Here is an 18194-nt window from a genome sequence, read left to right as displayed (position 1 = left end):
TCCAAACTCGGGCAGCAGTGTCTTCAGATAAGACAGTGAGTGTTTGCGGGGCCTCTCATTGAATTCTACAGCCATTTTATACCAGCTGCTCCCATCCCAGAAGGAGAGAAACACAAAGGGCCAAACTAATTCATAATGAGAGTGTGAAAAAAGCAAGCCTGAAGGCTTTGTATCTTAATGCTAGAAGCATTAGGAACAAGGTGGATGAATTAGTTGTGGAAATAGAGGTAAACAAGTATGATTTGATTGGGATTACAGAAACGTGGCTGCAGGGTGGGCAAGGCTGGGAACTTAACATCCAGGGATATACAATATTTAGGAAGGATCGGCAAAAAGGTAGGGGAGGTGGGGTAGCATTGCTGGTAAAGGAGGGGATTAATGCAATGGAAAGGAAGGATATTAACTCGGATGAAACGGAATCTGTATGGGTAGAAATGAGAAATAGCAAGGGGAGGAAAACGTTAGTGGGTGTGATATATAGGCCTCCAAATAGTAATATGGAGGTGAGGGAAGGCATAAAAAGGGAAATTAGAGAAGCGTGCGATAAGAGCACAGCTGTCATCATGGGTGACTTTAATTTACATATTGATTGGACTACCCAAATTAGTAAAAATTCTGAGGAGGAGGAATTCCTGGAATGTTTTCGGGACGGTTATCTGGACCAATATGTCGAGGAGCCGACTCGAGATCAGGCCATTTTAGACTGGGTATTGTGCAATGAGAAGGGACTTATCAGCAATCTTCTTGTACGAGGCCCCTTGGGTCAGAGCGATCATAATATGATCGAGCTCTCAGTCGAGATGGAGAGTGAGGAAATTGAATCAGAGACTAAGGTCCAGAACTTAAATAAAGGGAATTACGAGGGTATGAGACGGGAATTGGGTAAGATTGATTGGGTGGTGTTTCTGGGGGGATTGACAGTGGATAGACAATGGCAAGCATTCAAAGATAGAATGGAAGAATTCCAGAACATGTTTATACCGGTTTGGCATAAAAATAAACCTAAAAAGGTGACTCAACCGTGGATAACGAGGGAAATTAGGGACAGCATAAAATCAAAAAAAAGGGCATATCAACTGGCAAAAAAAAGCACCAGACCGGAAGATTGGGGGCAGTACAGGATACAGCAAAAGAGGACAAAGGGATTAATCAGGAAGGGGAAAATAGAATACGAAAGTAAACTTGCAGCAAACATAAAGACAGACTGCAAAAGCTTTTATCGGTATATCAGGAGGAAAAGACTGGTAAAATCCCAAGTCGGTCCCTTGCAGTCCGATTCGGGAGAATATATAATGGAGAATAAGGAAATGGCAGACCAATTAAACTCATACTTTGGTTCTGTATTCACAAAGGAGGACACAAATAACCTCCCAGGAATATCGGCAAACATAGGGACTAATGAGAGGGAGGAGCTGACAGAAATTAGTATCTCTAGGGATATGGTGTTGGGTAAGTTGAGGGGACTGAAGGCTGACAAATCCCCAGGGCCTGATAAACTACATCCTAGGGTACTTAAGGAGGTGGCCCTGGAGATAGCAGATGCTCTAAGGATCATCTTCCGGAACTCCATTGACTCGGGAACAGTACCCGTGGATTGGAGGGTAGCTAATGTTACCCCAATATTTAAAAAGGGGGGTAGAGAGAAAGCAGGGAATTATAGACCAGTAAGCCTTACATCGGTTGTGGGCAAAATGCTAGAGTCCATTATTAAGGATAAAATAGCGGAGCACTTGACAAATGGGGAAAGGATCGGACAGAGTCAACATGGATTTACAAAGGGTAAATCGTGTTTGACTAATCTGCTGGAATTTTTTGAGGAGGTAACTGGTAGAATAGATGGGGGAGAGCCAGTGGATGTGGTGTACCTTGACTTCCAGAAAGCCTTCGATAAGGTTCCACACAAAAGATTATCATGCAAAATTAAGGCTCATGGGATTGGGGGCAAAGTATTAACGTGGATAGAGAACTGGCTGGCGGATAGAAAACAGAGAGTTGGAATAAACGGCTCGTTTTCGGAGTGGCAGGCAGTGACCAGCGGGGTGCCGCAAGGATCTGTCCTGGGACCCCAGCTCTTCACAATATATATAAATGATCTGGATCAGGGAATTGGATGCAATATTTCCAAATTCGCTGACGACACTAAACTAGGAGGAGGGGTGGGCTCTGATGAGGATGTCAGGAGGCTACAGTGTGATTTGGACAGGTTGGGGGAATGGGCGGATACGTGGCAGATGCACTATAATGTGGATAAATGCGAGGTTATCCACTTTGGGGGTAAAAACAGGAGGGTAGATTATTATCTAAATGGCAATAGATTGGGAGATGGGGAAGTGCAGAGGGACCTGGGTGTTCTTGTGCACCAGTCACTGAAGGAGAGCATGCAGGTGCAACAGGCGATTAAGAAGGCAAATGGTATGTTGGCCTTCATATCAAGGGGGTTCGAGTATAGGAATAGGGATACCTTACTACAGCTGTACAAGGTGCTGGTGAGACCGCATCTGGAGTATTGTGTACAGTTTTGGTCGCCCCATCTGCGGAAGGATGTTCTTGCCATGGAAAGAGTGCAACGGCGATTCACCAGGCTGATACCTGGAATGGCGGGAATGACCTACGAAGAGAGATTAAATAGTTTGGGCTTGTACTCACTGGAGTTTAGAAGATTGAGAGGGGATCTCATCGAAACATATAAAATTATGGTAGGCCTGGACAGGCTGAATTCAGAGAGAATGTTTCCAATGGCCGGGGAGCACAGAACCAGGGGCCACAGTCTAAAAATAGCGGGCAAATCATTTAAAACAGAGATGAGGAAGAATTTCTTCACTCAAAGAGTGGTGAGCCTGTGGAATTCCCTGCCACAGAGGGCTGTGAAGGCTAATTCAATAAATATTTTCAAGAGAGAATTGGATATATTTCTGAAGGCTAAGGGGATTAAGGGTTATGGAGAAACGGCGGGGACGGGGTACTGAACTGGTAAGATCAGCTATGATCTCAGACGAAGATCAGCCATGATCTCATTGAATGGCGGAGCAGGCTCGAAGGGCCGAATGGCCTACTCCTGTTCCTATCTCTATGTATCTATGTATCCCAGAATGTGATGGCTTGGCTCCACTTAGTCCAGATACTCTCCCATTCCTCCTCCTCTCTCATTTCTCATTATTCCTCCTTCTCTCCCATTCCTCTTTCTCCTCTCCCATTCCTCCTCCTTCTCTCCCATTCCTCTTTCTCCCCTCCCATTCCTCCTCCTTCTCTCCCATTCCTCTTTCTCCTCTCCCATTCCTCCCCTCCTCTCCCATTCCTCCCCTCCTCGCCCATTCCTCCCCTCCTCTCCCATTCCTCCCCTCCTCTCCCATTCCTCCCCTCCTCTCCCATTCCTCCCCTCCTCTCCCATTCCTCCCCTCCTCTCCCATTCCTCCTCCTCCTCTCCCATTCCTCCCCTCCTCTCCCATTCCTCCTCCTCCTCTCCCATTCCTCCCCTCCTCTCCCATTCCTCCCCTCCTCTCCCATTCCTCCTCCTCCTCTCCCATTCCTCCCCTCCTCTCCCATTCCTCCTCCTCCTCTCCCATTCCTCCCCTCCTCTCCCATTCCTCCTCCTCCTCTCCCATTCCTCCCCTCCTCTCCCATTCCTCCTCCTCCTCTCCCATTCCTCCCCCTCCTAACCCATTCCTCCTCCTCCTCTCCCATTCCTCCTCCTCCTCTCCCATTCCTCCCCTCCTCTCCCATTCCTCCTCCTCCTCTCCCATTCCTCCTCCTCCTCTCCCATTCCTCCTCCTCCTCTCCCATTCCTCCCCCTCATCTCCCATTCCTCCTCCTCCTCTCCCATTCCTCCCCCTCCTCTCCCATTCCTCCCCTCCTCTCCCATTCCTCCTCCTCCTCCTCCTCCTCTCTCATTTCTCATTATTCCTCCTTCTCTCCCATTCCTCTTTCTCCTCTCCCATTCCTCCTCCTTCTCTCCCATTCCTCTTTCTCCTCTCCCATTCCTCCTCCTTCTCTCCCATTCCTCTTTCTCCTCTCCCATTCCTCCCCTCCTCTCCCATTCCTCCTCCTCCTCTCCCATTCCTCCCCTCCTCTCCCATTCCTCCTCCTCCTCTCCCATTCCTCCTCCTCCTCTCCCATTCCTCCTCCTCCTCTCCCATTCCTCCTCCTCCTCTCCCATTCCTCCCCCTCCTCCCCCATTCCTCCCCCTCCTCTCCCATTCCTCCCCCTCCTCTCTCAATCCTACTTTCTTTCAATCCTGCTCTCTCTCAATCCTGCTCTCTCTCAATCCTGCTCTCTTTCAATGCTACTCTCTCTCCCAATCCTCCTGCTCCTCTCCCATTCCTCCCCCTCCTCTCCCATTCCTCTTCTCTCTCAATCCTACTCTCTCTCAATCCTACTGTCTCTCAATCCTCCTCCTCTCCCATTCCTACCCCTCCTCTCCCATCCCTCCTCCTCCTTCTGAAACTCCCTTCCCCTGTTGTGCAACTCACGTCCCCTGTTGTGTAACTCACCTGCGATGTTGTGACTCTCGCAGGAGGCCCTGGAAGCCTGTCAGACTCGTATCTCCAAGATGGAGCTGCAGCAGCAGCAGCAACAGGTGGTACAGCTGGAGGGCCTGGAGAATGGCACGGCCCGCACCTTACTGGGCAAGCTGATCAACGTGCTGCTGGCGGTGATGGCGGTGCTCCTGGTCTTCGTGTCGACGCTGGCGAACTGCCTGGTGCCGCTGATGAAGACGCGGAGCAGGACATTCAGCACTTTGTTTCTTCTGATCTTCGTGGGCGTGGCATGGAGGAACTGGCAGGTGATCAGTGGGTATGCTGGGCGATTCGTTCCACCCCCCACATGACATCGAGCCCGGGACTCGAGGGCCCACACTGAAGTAAAAGACTTTTTAATCAAGTGCACATGGACACAGAGTGGATTTGTTTACATATGAAAAAGACACCTTTTCTTTCCCTGACTGACACTTGGTGATAGTATTTGAAGATCGAAAGGAATTGGTTGGTGATTTGTGTAATGACTGTGTGGGAGAACTCTCTTCCAGCACAGGTACAGACGGAGTGAGGGGAGGCAGGCAGAAGGGCCGTGAGTTTCGATACTAACCCTCCTCGATCTCCAAATTTCTCTCGGGGGAGGCGGGAAACAATAACAAAATTGCCTAAAATTTAGTGCACAGCGTACTTTGTTTATTTTGAAAGAAGTATTTAGTATTTGCTTTGAGTTGGCCCAGTTCTGCGGTTTGAAGAGTATCTTTACTGTGAAATAAGAACACATTCCACCTGCTAGGAAATGGATTCAGGGTTATTATTTCATTCGGATCGTCGAACTCGCCACAATGATGTGTATTGAGAGACTCCACAGTGGGACATACTTGAACCAATCCTGCAGGTCATGGCCTCCTCCCGAGCATGGCCTGATGGAGATGGCACAGTGCCCTGACCTGCCGAGTGATAGTGCCGCTATTACTGGGGGTACCCACCAGGTCCCCTCCTTCCTGCCTTGAAGCCCACACACTCCGCACCTAACCCCGTCCCACCCACATCGACTAACATACTTGAAGAGTGTAACACTCAAAAGCGTCTCAGTGCTTCCATACTGTTTCTAAGATAGATACCATATTTAAATAATAAGTGTTTTGAGTATTTTAAATGAAGTAACACACAGTGATGGTGAGCCCATCTCATCTCATCCCATCCCACCTCATCCCATCCCATCTCACTGAACCAAACCCATCCCACCTCATCCCATCCCATCTCACTGAGCCCATCCAACCTCATCCCATCTCATCTCATCCTACCTCATCCCATCCCATCTCACTGAACCCATCCCATCTCATCCCACCTCATCCCATCCCATCTCATCTTATCCCACCTCATCCCATCCCATCCCATCTCACCTCATCCCACCTCAATCCCATCCCATACCATCATATCCCATCTCACCTCATCCCATCTCACTGAGCCCATCTCATCCCATCCCATCCCATCTCATCCCATCCCACCTCATCCCCTCCCATCCTATCCCATCTCATCCCATCACTGAACTCATTCTTATGTTCACTAGTGTGTGTCTACTGAGAGTGCCACTGCCTTTCCCGCCCTTCATTTCCCTTTGAAGTGAAGTGAAGCATTCCCGGTTTACTCACATGAGCGTGGACTCTACTAAGCTGCCTGATGATTGCTGAAAGTTGTGGAGAAGCCCCTGTATAGTTAGGGTGGTCTCCATTGCTCCTTGCTGCAGGGGTTTCTACTTTACAACAATTGGTTGGAAGTCAATGAACAAAACCCCCCTTATAGGGGTGCTGTATGGGGGGGGCGGTGGGTTGTGGGCTCCCCCCATTCACGAGGGGCCCTTATGAGGGGGGAGGGCAATGATTGGTTGCGTCTTCCCCCCATTCCTGATCCGATTGGACAGGAACGTCACAATGAAGCATCTCAAGCTCTCCCGAAAACAGACTCCTTCAAACAGGGGCTTTAACTGTTTCATAGAGTACACGCCCTTTCAGAATGAGAATGTTGACATGAAAAGCAAAGCGGTGAGCTTTATTCTTACTCTAAGCCCAGCTCGTGGCGAGATGGCTTGCTGGTCTGAAGGTGCCTGGCAGCCCAGGCTGCTGTGGTTTATGATTTGTGTGAGTGGTGAATAGTCCTAGCCGTTGACAGAACCAGGACAGCCTCAGTACAAAGAGTGTGAATGGGGCTGGGAGAGTTCTGAGTGATCCTAGTGGAATTAACACTGTAGTTTAGATTGCAGCTGCTGTTCCCCATCTGATGACATTCACATCCTGTTGATTGTTGCAGTTTTTCAGCTGCAGTTACTGTACTGTACATTAAATAAAGACCTCAGCTATTAATCAATCCTTTGTTCATTAATGGTCCTTGTGAACGGTCGACGGGGGCAAGGATATAACTGTTCTTTCAAATCCAGGCTCGTTTCCAGTCCAGACCTCATGCCATTGCATCAGCTGTCATTATTCTCAGGTACATTTCCCACTGTTGCATTCACCACACAAGTGTTACAGGGAATGGTGTCCCTGTGTACACTACAGAATATCACACCTTGTGTTAGAGGGAATAGTGTCCCTGTGTATATTACAAAATATCACACCGTGTGTTACAGGGAATAGTGTCCCTGCGTATATTACAAAATATCACACCATGTGTTACAGGGAATAGTGTCCCTGTGTATATTACAAAATATCACACCATGTGTTACAGGGAATAGTGTCCCTGTGTGTATTACAGAATATCACACCACGTGTTACATGGAATAGTGTCCCTGTGTATATTACAAAATATCACACCATGTGTTACAGGGAATAGTGTCCCTGTGTGTATTACAGAATATCACACCGTGTGTTACAGGGAATAGTTTCCCTGTGGATATTACAAAATATCACATGGTGTGTTACAGGGAATAGTGTCCCTGTGTATATTACAAAATATCACACCATGTGTTACAGGGAATAGTGTCCCTGTGTGTATTACAGAATATCACACCGTGTGTTACAGGGAATAGTTTCCCTGTGTACACTACAGAATATCACACCTTGTGTTACAGGGAATAGTGTCCCTGTGTATATTACAAAATATCACACTGTGTGTTACAGGGAATAGTGTCCCTGTGTATATTACAAAATATCACACCATGTGTTACAGGGAATAGTGTCCCTGTGTGTATTACAGAATATCACACCGTCTGTTACAGGGAATAGTGTCCCTGTGTACACTACAGAATATCACACCTTGTGTTACAGGGAATAGTTTCCCTGTGTGTATTACAGAATATCACACCATGTGTTACAGGGAATAGTTTCCCTGTGGATATTACAAAATATCACATTGTGTGTTACAGGGAATAGTGTCCCTGTGTATATTACAGAATATCACACCGTATGTTACAGGGAATAGTGTCCCTGTGTATATTACAGAATATCATACCGTGTGTTACAGAGAATAGTGTCCCTCTGTGTATTACAGAGTATCACACCATGTGTTACAGGGATTAGTGTCCCTCTATATTACAAAATATCACGCCATGTGTTACAGGGAATAGTGTCCCTGTGTGTATTACAGAACATCACACCGAGTGTTACAGGGAATAGTCTCCCTGTGTATGATACAGAATACCATACCATGTGTTACAGAGAATACTGTCCCTGTGTGTATTGCAGAATATCAGATTGTGTGTTACGGAGAATAGTGTCCCTGTGTGTATTACAGAATATCACACCGTGTGTTACAGGGAATAGTTTCCCTGTGGATATTACAGAATATCATACCGTGTGTTACAGAGAATAGTGTCCCTGTGTGTATTGCAGAATATCACACCTTGTGTAACAGGGAATAGTGTCCCTCTGTGTATTAGAGTATCACACCGTGTGTTACAGGGATTAGTGTCCCTCTATATTACAAAATATCACGCCATGTGTTACAGAATATTACACCTGTAGGAATGTCTAGTTCCTATCCAAAAGACTGAGGTCCACTCAGGCGATCAAATAAACGAGGTTTAATGAAACTAACAGAGTTTAACAGATAACTACAGGATAACATCGAATATAGGTCTAGTCAGTTCGGAGGCTCCACGAGGACTGCTTGGGCGGTCCCGTGGCTGACGTCATGACGTCATCACGTTTTTCCCGCCAGTGGGGGATCACGTGATGAACGGCGTGACGTCATCGCGTTTACCCGCGCTATTAAAGTGATTGCGCTCTGTACATTTAAACAGTGAAAACAAAGATACAGACTCAGGCTGTAGCTAACATATTATTAAAGGGAATTATATACAATTGATCGGCGTCCCTTAGTGGCTCCGCCACATGCGACCCCACAGAATTGTCTTTAATAGCAAAAGTAAAACGGCGAAGAGGCCTGACAAGCCTGTCAGATCGACTTCTGTAGCCTTGAAGTGGAAGCTGATGGACGGCTGGCGGGCGGTTGCGTTTGATCTGGCACGGCAACTGTGGGCGGTCGGCCACGTTTCGACGGTTGTGCGATCTCGACAGGGCGGTCAAGGTCCAAGTGAGCCGGCTTCAACCGGTCAACCGAAATGTGGTCCGGTTTACCACCGACATCGACCGAAAAAGTTTTGTCTCCCGGCTCTATCACGCGGAAAGGACCAGTGTAAGGGGGTTTGAGCGGATCCCGATGAGCATCGTGGCGGACAAACACATAGTCGGCCTTCTTCAGCTCAGCTGGGACGTGGGAGCTCTGCAAGCCCTGATGTGATGTAGGCACTGGAGCGAAACTTCTGGCTGCCTCCTGGTGGCTGATGAGCTGCTGGGATGCGGACCATGGCTCTGTTGGAGTCGGAAGGAAATCCCCTGGTACACGTAGCAGCTGGCCAAATACGAGCTCCGCCGAGGACGATTGAAGATCTTCTTTAGGCACCGTACGAAGACCCAAAAGGACCCATGGAAGCCTGTCCACCCAGCCCGCGCCTTGAAGGCTGGCTCACAGTGCGGCTTTGAGCGACCTGTGGAATCGTTCGCACAGGCCGTTCGCCTGTGGATGGTAGGCAGTGGTGCGATGTAGCTTGACGCCGAGCCCCTGAGCCACAGCGTTCCAGAGCTCAGAAGAAAACTGCGGCCCACGATCAGACGAGCTGTTCACCGGTACCCCGAAACGGGCGACCCAAGAGGAGATGAATGCCCTGGCAACGTCTGCGGAAGTGGTGGATGATAAAGGAACCGCCTCCGGCCATCAAGTGGTGCGGTCCACCATTGTAAAAAGATGAGTAAACCCGTGTGAAGGCGGAAGTGGCCCCACCAGGTCCACATGCACATGATCAAACCTATGTTCCGGAACAGCGAAAGTGGCCAATGGAGCCTTGACGTGACGCTGCACCTTGGCCTTTTGGCAGACCATGCAGGTGTTGGCCCAGCCGCGAACATCCATGTGCATGCCCCGCCACACGAATTTGGACGACATCAGCCGTTGCGAGGCCTTCATGCCAGGGTGCGACAACCCATGTATGGCGTCAAAAACTTTTCGGCGCCAGGCGACCGGCATGATAGGGCGAGGATCTCCTATGGAGATGTCGCAGAGTAGCGTAGTGCCCGCAGCATGGAATTTGACGTCAGCAACTTGGAGGCTAGAGGGGTTGGTTCTGTAAGATTGGACTTCCGGATCCGAGGCTTGATCCGCAGCCATGAGGGCATAGTCGATGCCGAGCTGGACTGCATGAACGGTCGCGTGGGAGAGGCAATCCGCCACCAGGTTGTCTTTACCGGACACATGCTGAATGTCAGTGGTGAATTCTGAGATAAACGTCAACCGACGTTGTTGCCGAGCTGACCACGGTTTGGCGGTCTTGGCCATAGCGAACGTTAGTGGCTTATGGTCCACAAAAGCCGTGAACGGACGTCCCTCTAGCAAGAACCAGAAATGGCGGATGGCCAGAAAAAGGGCCAGCAACTCCCGGTCGAACGTGCTGTACTTCCGTTTGTTTCGCCGTAGTTGACGGCTGAAAAACGCCAGCGGTTGCCATGTCCCATGCACCCACTGTTCCTGCACTGCGCCGATGGCGTAGTCTGACGCGTCGGTGGTAAGGGCGATGGTGGCACCTGGCAGCGGGTGCGCCAGCATGGTTGCGTTGGCTAAGGCGCCTTTTGTGTCAACGAACGCCCGGTCCATGTCGACCGTCCAGCTGATTGGATCCTTGCCGGACTTGCCCTTGAGGGCCTCGTACAGGGGCTGCATGAGCAGAGCTGCATTAGGGACGAACCGGTGATAAAAATTTACCATCCCGAGGAACTCCTGCAGGGCCTTGACAGTCTGCGGGCGCGGGAACGAAGTAACTGCCTCCACCTTCGTTTGCAGGGGAATTGTGCCATCCGATGTGATGCGATGGCCTAAGAAATCAATCTACTGCCGGCCGAACTGACACTTGGCCGGGTTGATGATTAAGCCGTGTTGACTGAGGTGTCTAAAGAGGGTGTGCAAATGGCAGATGTGCTCCACTTTATTAGGGCTGGCGATGAGGATGTCGTCGAGGTAGACGAATAGAAACTTGAGGTCCCGAAGCACGGAGTCCATCAAGCACTGGAAAGCCTGTGCAGCGTTCTTCAATCCAAACGGCATCCGCAGAAATTCAAACAGGCCAAATGGGGTGATGACTGCAGTTTTCGGGACGTCTTGCGGGTGTATGGGGACCTGGTGGTAGCCACGGACAAGGTCGACTTTTGAAAAAATGGTATTTCCCGCCAAATGGGGAGAGAAATCCTGAATATGAGGGATCGGGAACCGATCAGGAGTAGTGGCGTCGTTCAGGCGTCGGTAGTCGCCGCAAGGCCGCCATCCGCCGCCAGGTTTCGGAACAATGTGGAGAGGCGAAGACCAGGGACTATTCGACCGGCGAATAATCCCTAGCCGCTCCATCGTGTCAAACTCCGCTTTCGCAGCCGCGAGCTTGCCAGGTTCGAGGCGCCGGGCCCGTGCTTAGACCGGGGAGCCAGTAGTGGTAATGTGATGTTCGACACCGTGTTTCGTGGCCGTGGAAGAGAAAGTGGGTCTGGTCAGGTCTGGGAAATCTCCGAGGAGGCAATTGAAGGCGAGCTTCCGGTCGCCTGTCATTTCAATTCACCGCTCCATTCCCACTCGGACCTCACCGTCCTTGGCCTCTTGTACTGTTCCACGGAAGCTCAACGTAAACTCGAGGAACAGCACCTCATCTTCCGATTAGGCACTCTGCAGCCTTCCGGTCTCAATATCGAGTTCAACAATTTCAGATCATAACCTCGGCCCCTATTTCATTTTCACTTATATTTTTCCACTCCTTTCCTTTCCCCCCCCCCCGCTTTCCTTTTGTTTCTCTCTCACACCTGGCAGCTATCTTTTGCCCTGCCAGTACACTTTACACCTAATCACAGCCTATTACCATCTCGTCTAGCTTCTAATCTCTTTTACTTCTTTTGGTTCTTTTATTCTTTTGTCCGATCGCAGCCCTGCCTTCGATCTAGTTCCTTTTCTCTCCAGTTTTGAAGAAGGGTCAAACCCGAAACGTCAACTCAAATTTCTCTCCACGGATGTTGCCTGACTTGCTGAGTTTTTCCAGCATTTTCTGTTGTTATTTCGGATTTCCAACATCTGCAGTATTTTGCTATCGTGATGGTGGAAGGTTGTTTTTGTGACTGGAAGCCTGTGTCCAGTGGGGTACCACAGGGATCGGTGCTGGGTCCCTTGCTGTTTGTGGTCTACATTAATGATTTGGATGTGAATGTAAAAGGTATGATCAGTAAGTTTGCAGATGACACGAAAATTGGTGGGGTGGTAAATAGCGAGGCGGGAAGCCTCAGGCTACAGGACGATATAGATGGGTTGTTCAGATGGGCGGAACAGTGGCAAATGGAATTTAACCCTGAAAAGTGTGAGGTGATGCATTTTGGACGGACTAACAAGGTAAGGGAATACACAATGAATGGTAAGACCCTAGGAAAGACGGAGGATCAGAGGGACCTTGGTGTGCATGTACATAGATCCCTGAAGGCAGCAGAACAGGTGGATAAGGTGGTTAAAAAGGCATATGGGATACTTGCCTTCATTAGCCGAGGCATAGAATATAAGAGCAGGGAGGATATGATGGAGCTGTACAAAACGCTGGTAAGGCCACAGCTGGAGTACTGTGTGCAGTTCTGGTCGCCACACTATAGGAAGGATGTGATTGCTTTGGAGAGGGTGCAGAGGAGATTTACCAGGATGTTACCTGGGCTGGAGCGCTTCAGCTATGAAGAAAGACTGGACAGGCTGGGGTTGTTTTCCTTGGAGCAGAGAAGGCTGAGGGGGGACCTGATTGAGGTATACAAAATTATGAGGGGCATAGATAGGGTGGATAGAAAGGAACTTTTCCCCTTAGTAGAGGGGTCAATAACAAGGGGGCATAGATTCAAGGTAAGGGGCAGGAGGTTTAGAGGGGATTTGAGGGAAAACTTTTTCACCCAGAGGGTGGTTGGAATCTGGAACTCACTGCCTGAAAGGGTGGTAGAGGCAGGAACCCTCACAACATTCAAGAAGCATTTGGATGAGCACTTGAAATGCCATAGCATACAAGGCTACGGACCAAATGCTGGAAAATGGGATTAGATTAGACAGGGCTTGATTGCCGGCGCGGACGCGATGGGCCCAAGGGCCTCTTTCTGTGCTGTATAACTCTATGACTCTATGAAGTCATCCGGAGGTGGGAACGCACAGGAGACAGTGCGCGACACGGTGTTACTGCGGTGGCACGGGATGGAGTGAAAAGTGGCTGCATTGATCAACCAGCAGTGCCGTACATCCACCAGGAGGCCGTTGGCGCACAAAAAATCCGCCCCGAGGATGGCTTGAGAGACTTTGGCCATGATGAAATCCCAGTAAAACCGCTGGCCGCCGAAGCAGACCTGGACCCGCCGTCTTCCGAACGTCCGAATGGCCCCGCCATTAGCCGCCTGGAGGGAGGGGCCGTGCCCCCTGGCTTGTAGATCAAGATTTGACGTGGGTAGGATGCTACACTGCGCCCCGGTGTCGCAGAGGAAACGTCGACCAAATAGGGAGTCGGTGATGAAGAGGAGTTTTCCCGAATTACCGATTGCCATCGCAGCCACGGGGCGCTCGTTATAACCGGTCCTCTTTCGACAGGGTGGCTGCTGGGTTTTTTTGAGCGAAAAGCTGCAGGAAGGCGGCAGCATCTTGCTTTCGCGCCAAAGCGGCCGTGGTAGAATCACAACCCCGCAGGTTGAGGGGCTGGAGCAGCGTCTGTGGGGGGTGGGCGCCTCGTGGCAGCGCAGTACTGCTGTGTCACCACGAAGATCTTGTCCGCTTCGGCAGCCAGCTCTGCGCAGTCTGTGACTTCCGACCTGGCTAGGGCAGCCTGAACTTGCTCCGGTAGCTGGCTGAGGAATAGCTCCCTGAAGAGGAAGCATTCCGGTTCGGAGCCGAGGAGCGTGAGCATTTGGCTCATGAGCTCGGACGGCTTGGAGTCCCCGAGGCCGGGCATAGGGAGCAGCCGGCGGGCGCGCTCCGACTTCGTGAGCCCGAAGACCTGTAACAACCGCGCCTTGATTGTTTCATACTTGCGATCTTCTGGTGGATTACCAAGCAGGCTGACGATCCGCGAGGCTGTGGCGCTGTCGAGGGCGGAGACCACGTAATAGTAACGGGTTTGATCTGCAACGATGTTCCTGATTGTGAACTGGGCTTCAGCCTGGATGAACCACGCGGCTGGCTGTTGCTCCCAGAACTGTGGTAGCTTCAAAGCAACGGCGGTCGATTCCATGTTCAGTAACTTCTGCGAAAACCGTTCGCAAAAGTCGGGGTCACCAATGTAGGAATGTCTAGTTCCTATCCAAAAGACTGAGGTCCACTCAGGCGATCAAATAAACGAGGTTTAATGAAACTAACAGAGTTTAACGGATAACTACAGGAGAACATTGGATATAGGTCTAGTCAGTTTGGAGGCTCCATGAGGACTGCTTGGGCGGTCCCGTGGCTGACGTCATGACGTCATCACGTTTTTCCCACCAGTGGGGGACCACGTGATGAACGGCGTGACGTCATCGCGTTTACCCGCACTATTAAAGTGATCGCGCTCTGTACATGTAATCAGTGAAAACAAAGATACAGACTCAGGCTGTAGCTAACATATTGTTAAAGGGAATTATATACAATTGATCGGAGTCCCTTAGTGGCTCCGCCACACACCGTGTGTTACAGGGAATAGTGTCCCTGTGTGTATTACAGAATATCATACTGTTAACCCCTCGCTTCTGTGAGGAGGATCTACCCCTAACTCGGGGTATCAGGGTTCGCTGCTTTAGGAGACTCAACACGCCGGTCAGTCTATTGTCACTTTCTCAGTAATACACAAAGTCAGAAACTGTAAAATAAGTAAAGTTTTATTCCGGTCACCGGTACTGGACTTCACTCTGAGAAACCCTTTGTGTTTCTGCACACAAGTATGCCTCCCAAAGAGTGAGCCCCGAGACTCACGGGGCTACAATATTTATACATTTTCATAAATTGCAAGTCATGTGAAAACAGAAAACTAGGCGATCACGCGCTCCACGAGTCACTTGTTTTTTTACAGAGTTTTGCTTAAGTTTCACATTTAACTTTCAACAAAATTCGGCCCTGAGACTGTCTCTACTCTGTTCTATAAACATTCTGTTTCGTCCTTTCTTATCTATGTGTATTGCATTCCTGTAAAGTATGCGAATATACTTGATACAAAAAAGGAAGAGACAGCTTGGAAGGGTTTAACTTAGGTCTTTACTTCATACCCACAGGCGGGAACTGAGGGGAGATCAGTACCCGCAGTACTATTTATACCCCTATGGCCAGGAGTGGTACTACGGTATCACTACGCCCTACAAAGTAGTGCTGCCCTGGCCATAGGGTTAAAGTAGCATACATATTACATACACAACATTCCTCCCCTTTTAATTAAAACGTACCCGTGCAATTAAGTCAACAGATGCACCATAACTAGGGCTAATAACATTTGGTAACACAACATACATAACATATTTACATCAGAGTTGTCTACCTATATATATATAAAAAGAAACATGTTATAGATTCAGTCTCTGAGGAGGCCTCCTGTCTCGACTAGGATAACGTCTTTCTCTAGTCGGTCTCGGTGTAGGCGGCGGTACTTCCGTCACCACTTCATCGCTGGAGTCGTCGGTGTCTGATGGCACATCCTGTGCCGTGGAGCTCACTGGAGTGCTGAACTCCTCGCCATCCTGAGACTTCTGTAGCGACGAGCTGGGCCGTGATTCCGCTGGAACAATGTGCTGAGACGTTTGAGGTAGTGAATCAGTTGGGTTTCTGGACTCCACAAGTTGATCAGCATGTCGTCTGATTATGCCGTCCCCTGTCTCCACTGTGTACATCAAAGGTCCCTGGCGGGCCTTTATTGTACCAGACCGCCACTTTTCATTTCTATAATCACGGGCCAACACTTGCTGCCCCACCTCGAAGCTCCGTGTCTGTCTGTCAGGAGCCCTACGAAATACTCGGTTTTCCACATCTCTCCGGATGTTTGGTCTGAGCAATTCGAGGCGAGACCTTAACCTTCTATTAAAGAACATGACGGCGGGGGCCTGGTTGGTCACCGTATGTGCAGCATTACGGTACGCGAATAGGAAATTGTCCACCTTGTGTTGTAGTGGCAACCTTTCCTCCCCCATCGCCTTGATGGCCTTTTTAAAAGTCTGTACAAAGCGCTCTGCCAGCCCATTTGTAGACGGATGATATGGTGCGGACGTATAATGTCGCACTCCATTCCTTTTTAGGAATGCTTGAAATTCTTCTGCCACAAATTGTGGCCCATTGTCCGAACAGACTTGCTCGGGCACCCCATTTCGGGCAAAAATGGTCCTTAAGGCTGCGACCGTCTTTTCGGCTGTCGTTGATGACATCTTTATGACCTCCGGCCATTTTGAGTGGGCGTCCACTACAATAAGGAACATCGCATCCATGAAGGGCCCAGCGAAGTCCACGTGGATCCTTTGCCACGGCGTTGAGGGCCACTCCCACGGATGTAGTGGGGCTTGGGGTGGTACGTTCTGTACCATCTGGCACCCTTGGCATGCTTTTGCTACTTCCTCGATGTCCCTGTCAATGCCGGGCCACCAGACGTAGGCTCTGGCGAGGCTTTTCATTTTGACACCCCCCAGATGACCTTCGTGTAAGTCCCGCAACACTTTATGTTGTAATTTTTGAGGGACCACCACCCTGGCTCCGCACATCAATGTGCCCCGGCATACGGACAACTGGCCCTTCCTTGCCGAAAACGCCGGCAATGATGCGTCACCCTGCGCCGGCCAGCCTTTCACGGTCAATTCGTAAACCCTTGCCAGTGTCGGGTCGTTCTGTGTTTCCCGCTCGATACATTGGCTGGTGATGGGCAAGTGTTCCATAACCGCCGTATGATATATTTCCACGGGGTCCTGTACTATCTCTTCGATCTCTGCAGGCAATGGTAGCCGCGACAGGCCATCCGCATTGCCATGCTGTTTGGTACCCTTATATTCGATAAGGTACTGGTGTGCTCCTAAGAACAGTGACCATCTCTGTAGCCTTTGGGCTGTCATCAGGGGCACCCCTTTTGTTGGATTAAATATGGACACCAACGGTTGATGATCCGTCAGTAGTGTGAAACGTTGTCCATGTAGATAGTGGTGGAATTTTTTTACACCCCACACCAGACTGAGGGCCTCCCTGTCGATTTGCGCATAGTTTCTTTCGGCTGTAGTTAACGACCTTGAGGCAAATGCTATTGGCCTCTCCGTCCCATTGGGAAATTTGTGTGACAACACTGCCCCTATACCATACGGGGAGGCGTCACATGCCAACCTCATTGGCATTTTTGGGTCAAAGTGTGCGAGCACTTCCTTTGATGTAATGAGTTGTTTACCCTTTTTAAAAGCAGCCTCACACGCTTCGTCCCAATTCCAGGAGACTCCCTTTTGCAGCAATGAATTTAGTGGATGTAAAATGGACGATAAGTTCGGGAGGAACTTATGGTAATAGTTTATAAGGCCTAAGAATGATCGTAACTGAGATACATTCTCAGGGGGCGGGGCCTTCACTACTGCCTCGATCTTTTCTGGGGACTTATGCAGGCCTTCCTTATCTATAATGTGACCACAGTATGAGATACGTTCCTGGAAAAACTCACATTTCTGCTTGTTCGCCCTGAGTCCGTATTGTTGCAACCGCAGAAGTACTCGCTCCAGGTTAGCGAGGTGGTCGTTATCCGTTTGTCCTGTCACCAGGATGTCATCCAGGTAGCACTGCGTTCCTGGAATGCCCTGTAGGACCTGTTCCATGGTCCTCTGCCATATGGCTGGGGCGGACGCCACACCAAATACCAGGCGATTGTACTGGTACAATCCCTTGTGGGTGTTAATCGTTAGGAGCTTTTTCGAGTCCTGCTCCACCTCCATCTGTAAATAAGCTTGACAAAGGTCAATCTTCGTAAAGTGTCTACCCCCAGCTAACGATGCGAATATGTCCTCTATCCGCGGCAGCGGATACTGTACCGTGTGCAGGACTGGGTTAATAGTTATTTTAAAATCCCCGCAAATGCGAACCTTCTTTGGTTCCCCCGGCGTGTTATTTGCAGATTTCTTTATAACTGGGACGATGGGCGTGGCCCACTCGCTCCACTCAATCTTTGTAAGGACACCTGCACTCTCTAAGGCATCCAGTTCTGCTTCCACAGCTGGCCGG

At 49.8% G+C, this 18194-nt stretch overlaps 1 protein-coding gene across 2 annotated transcripts in view; it reads left to right on the top strand.

The window, feature by feature from the left end:
- The window catches only part of LOC147110834 (transmembrane and coiled-coil domains protein 1-like), a 166631-nt gene extending 159795 nt beyond the window's left edge, over positions 1-6836 (top strand). For both annotated transcript variants that reach the window (XM_086001197.1, XM_086001198.1), the window contains exon 5: positions 4511-6836. In XM_086001197.1, the coding sequence (XP_085857323.1) occupies positions 4511-4825 (315 nt within the window). In that variant the 3' untranslated portion in view covers positions 4826-6836. The remainder of the gene's footprint in view (positions 1-4510) is intronic.
- Positions 6837-18194: the final 11358 nt, after the last annotated feature.

Source organism: Somniosus microcephalus, chromosome 11 (assembly GCF_052327205.1).
Source record: "Somniosus microcephalus isolate GS21.2 chromosome 11, FLI_Smic_1.0, whole genome shotgun sequence".
NCBI lineage: Eukaryota > Metazoa > Chordata > Chondrichthyes > Squaliformes > Somniosidae > Somniosus > Somniosus microcephalus.
The sequence above is the reverse complement of the archived record's forward strand: the minus strand, read 5'-3'. Positions and strand labels throughout refer to the sequence as shown.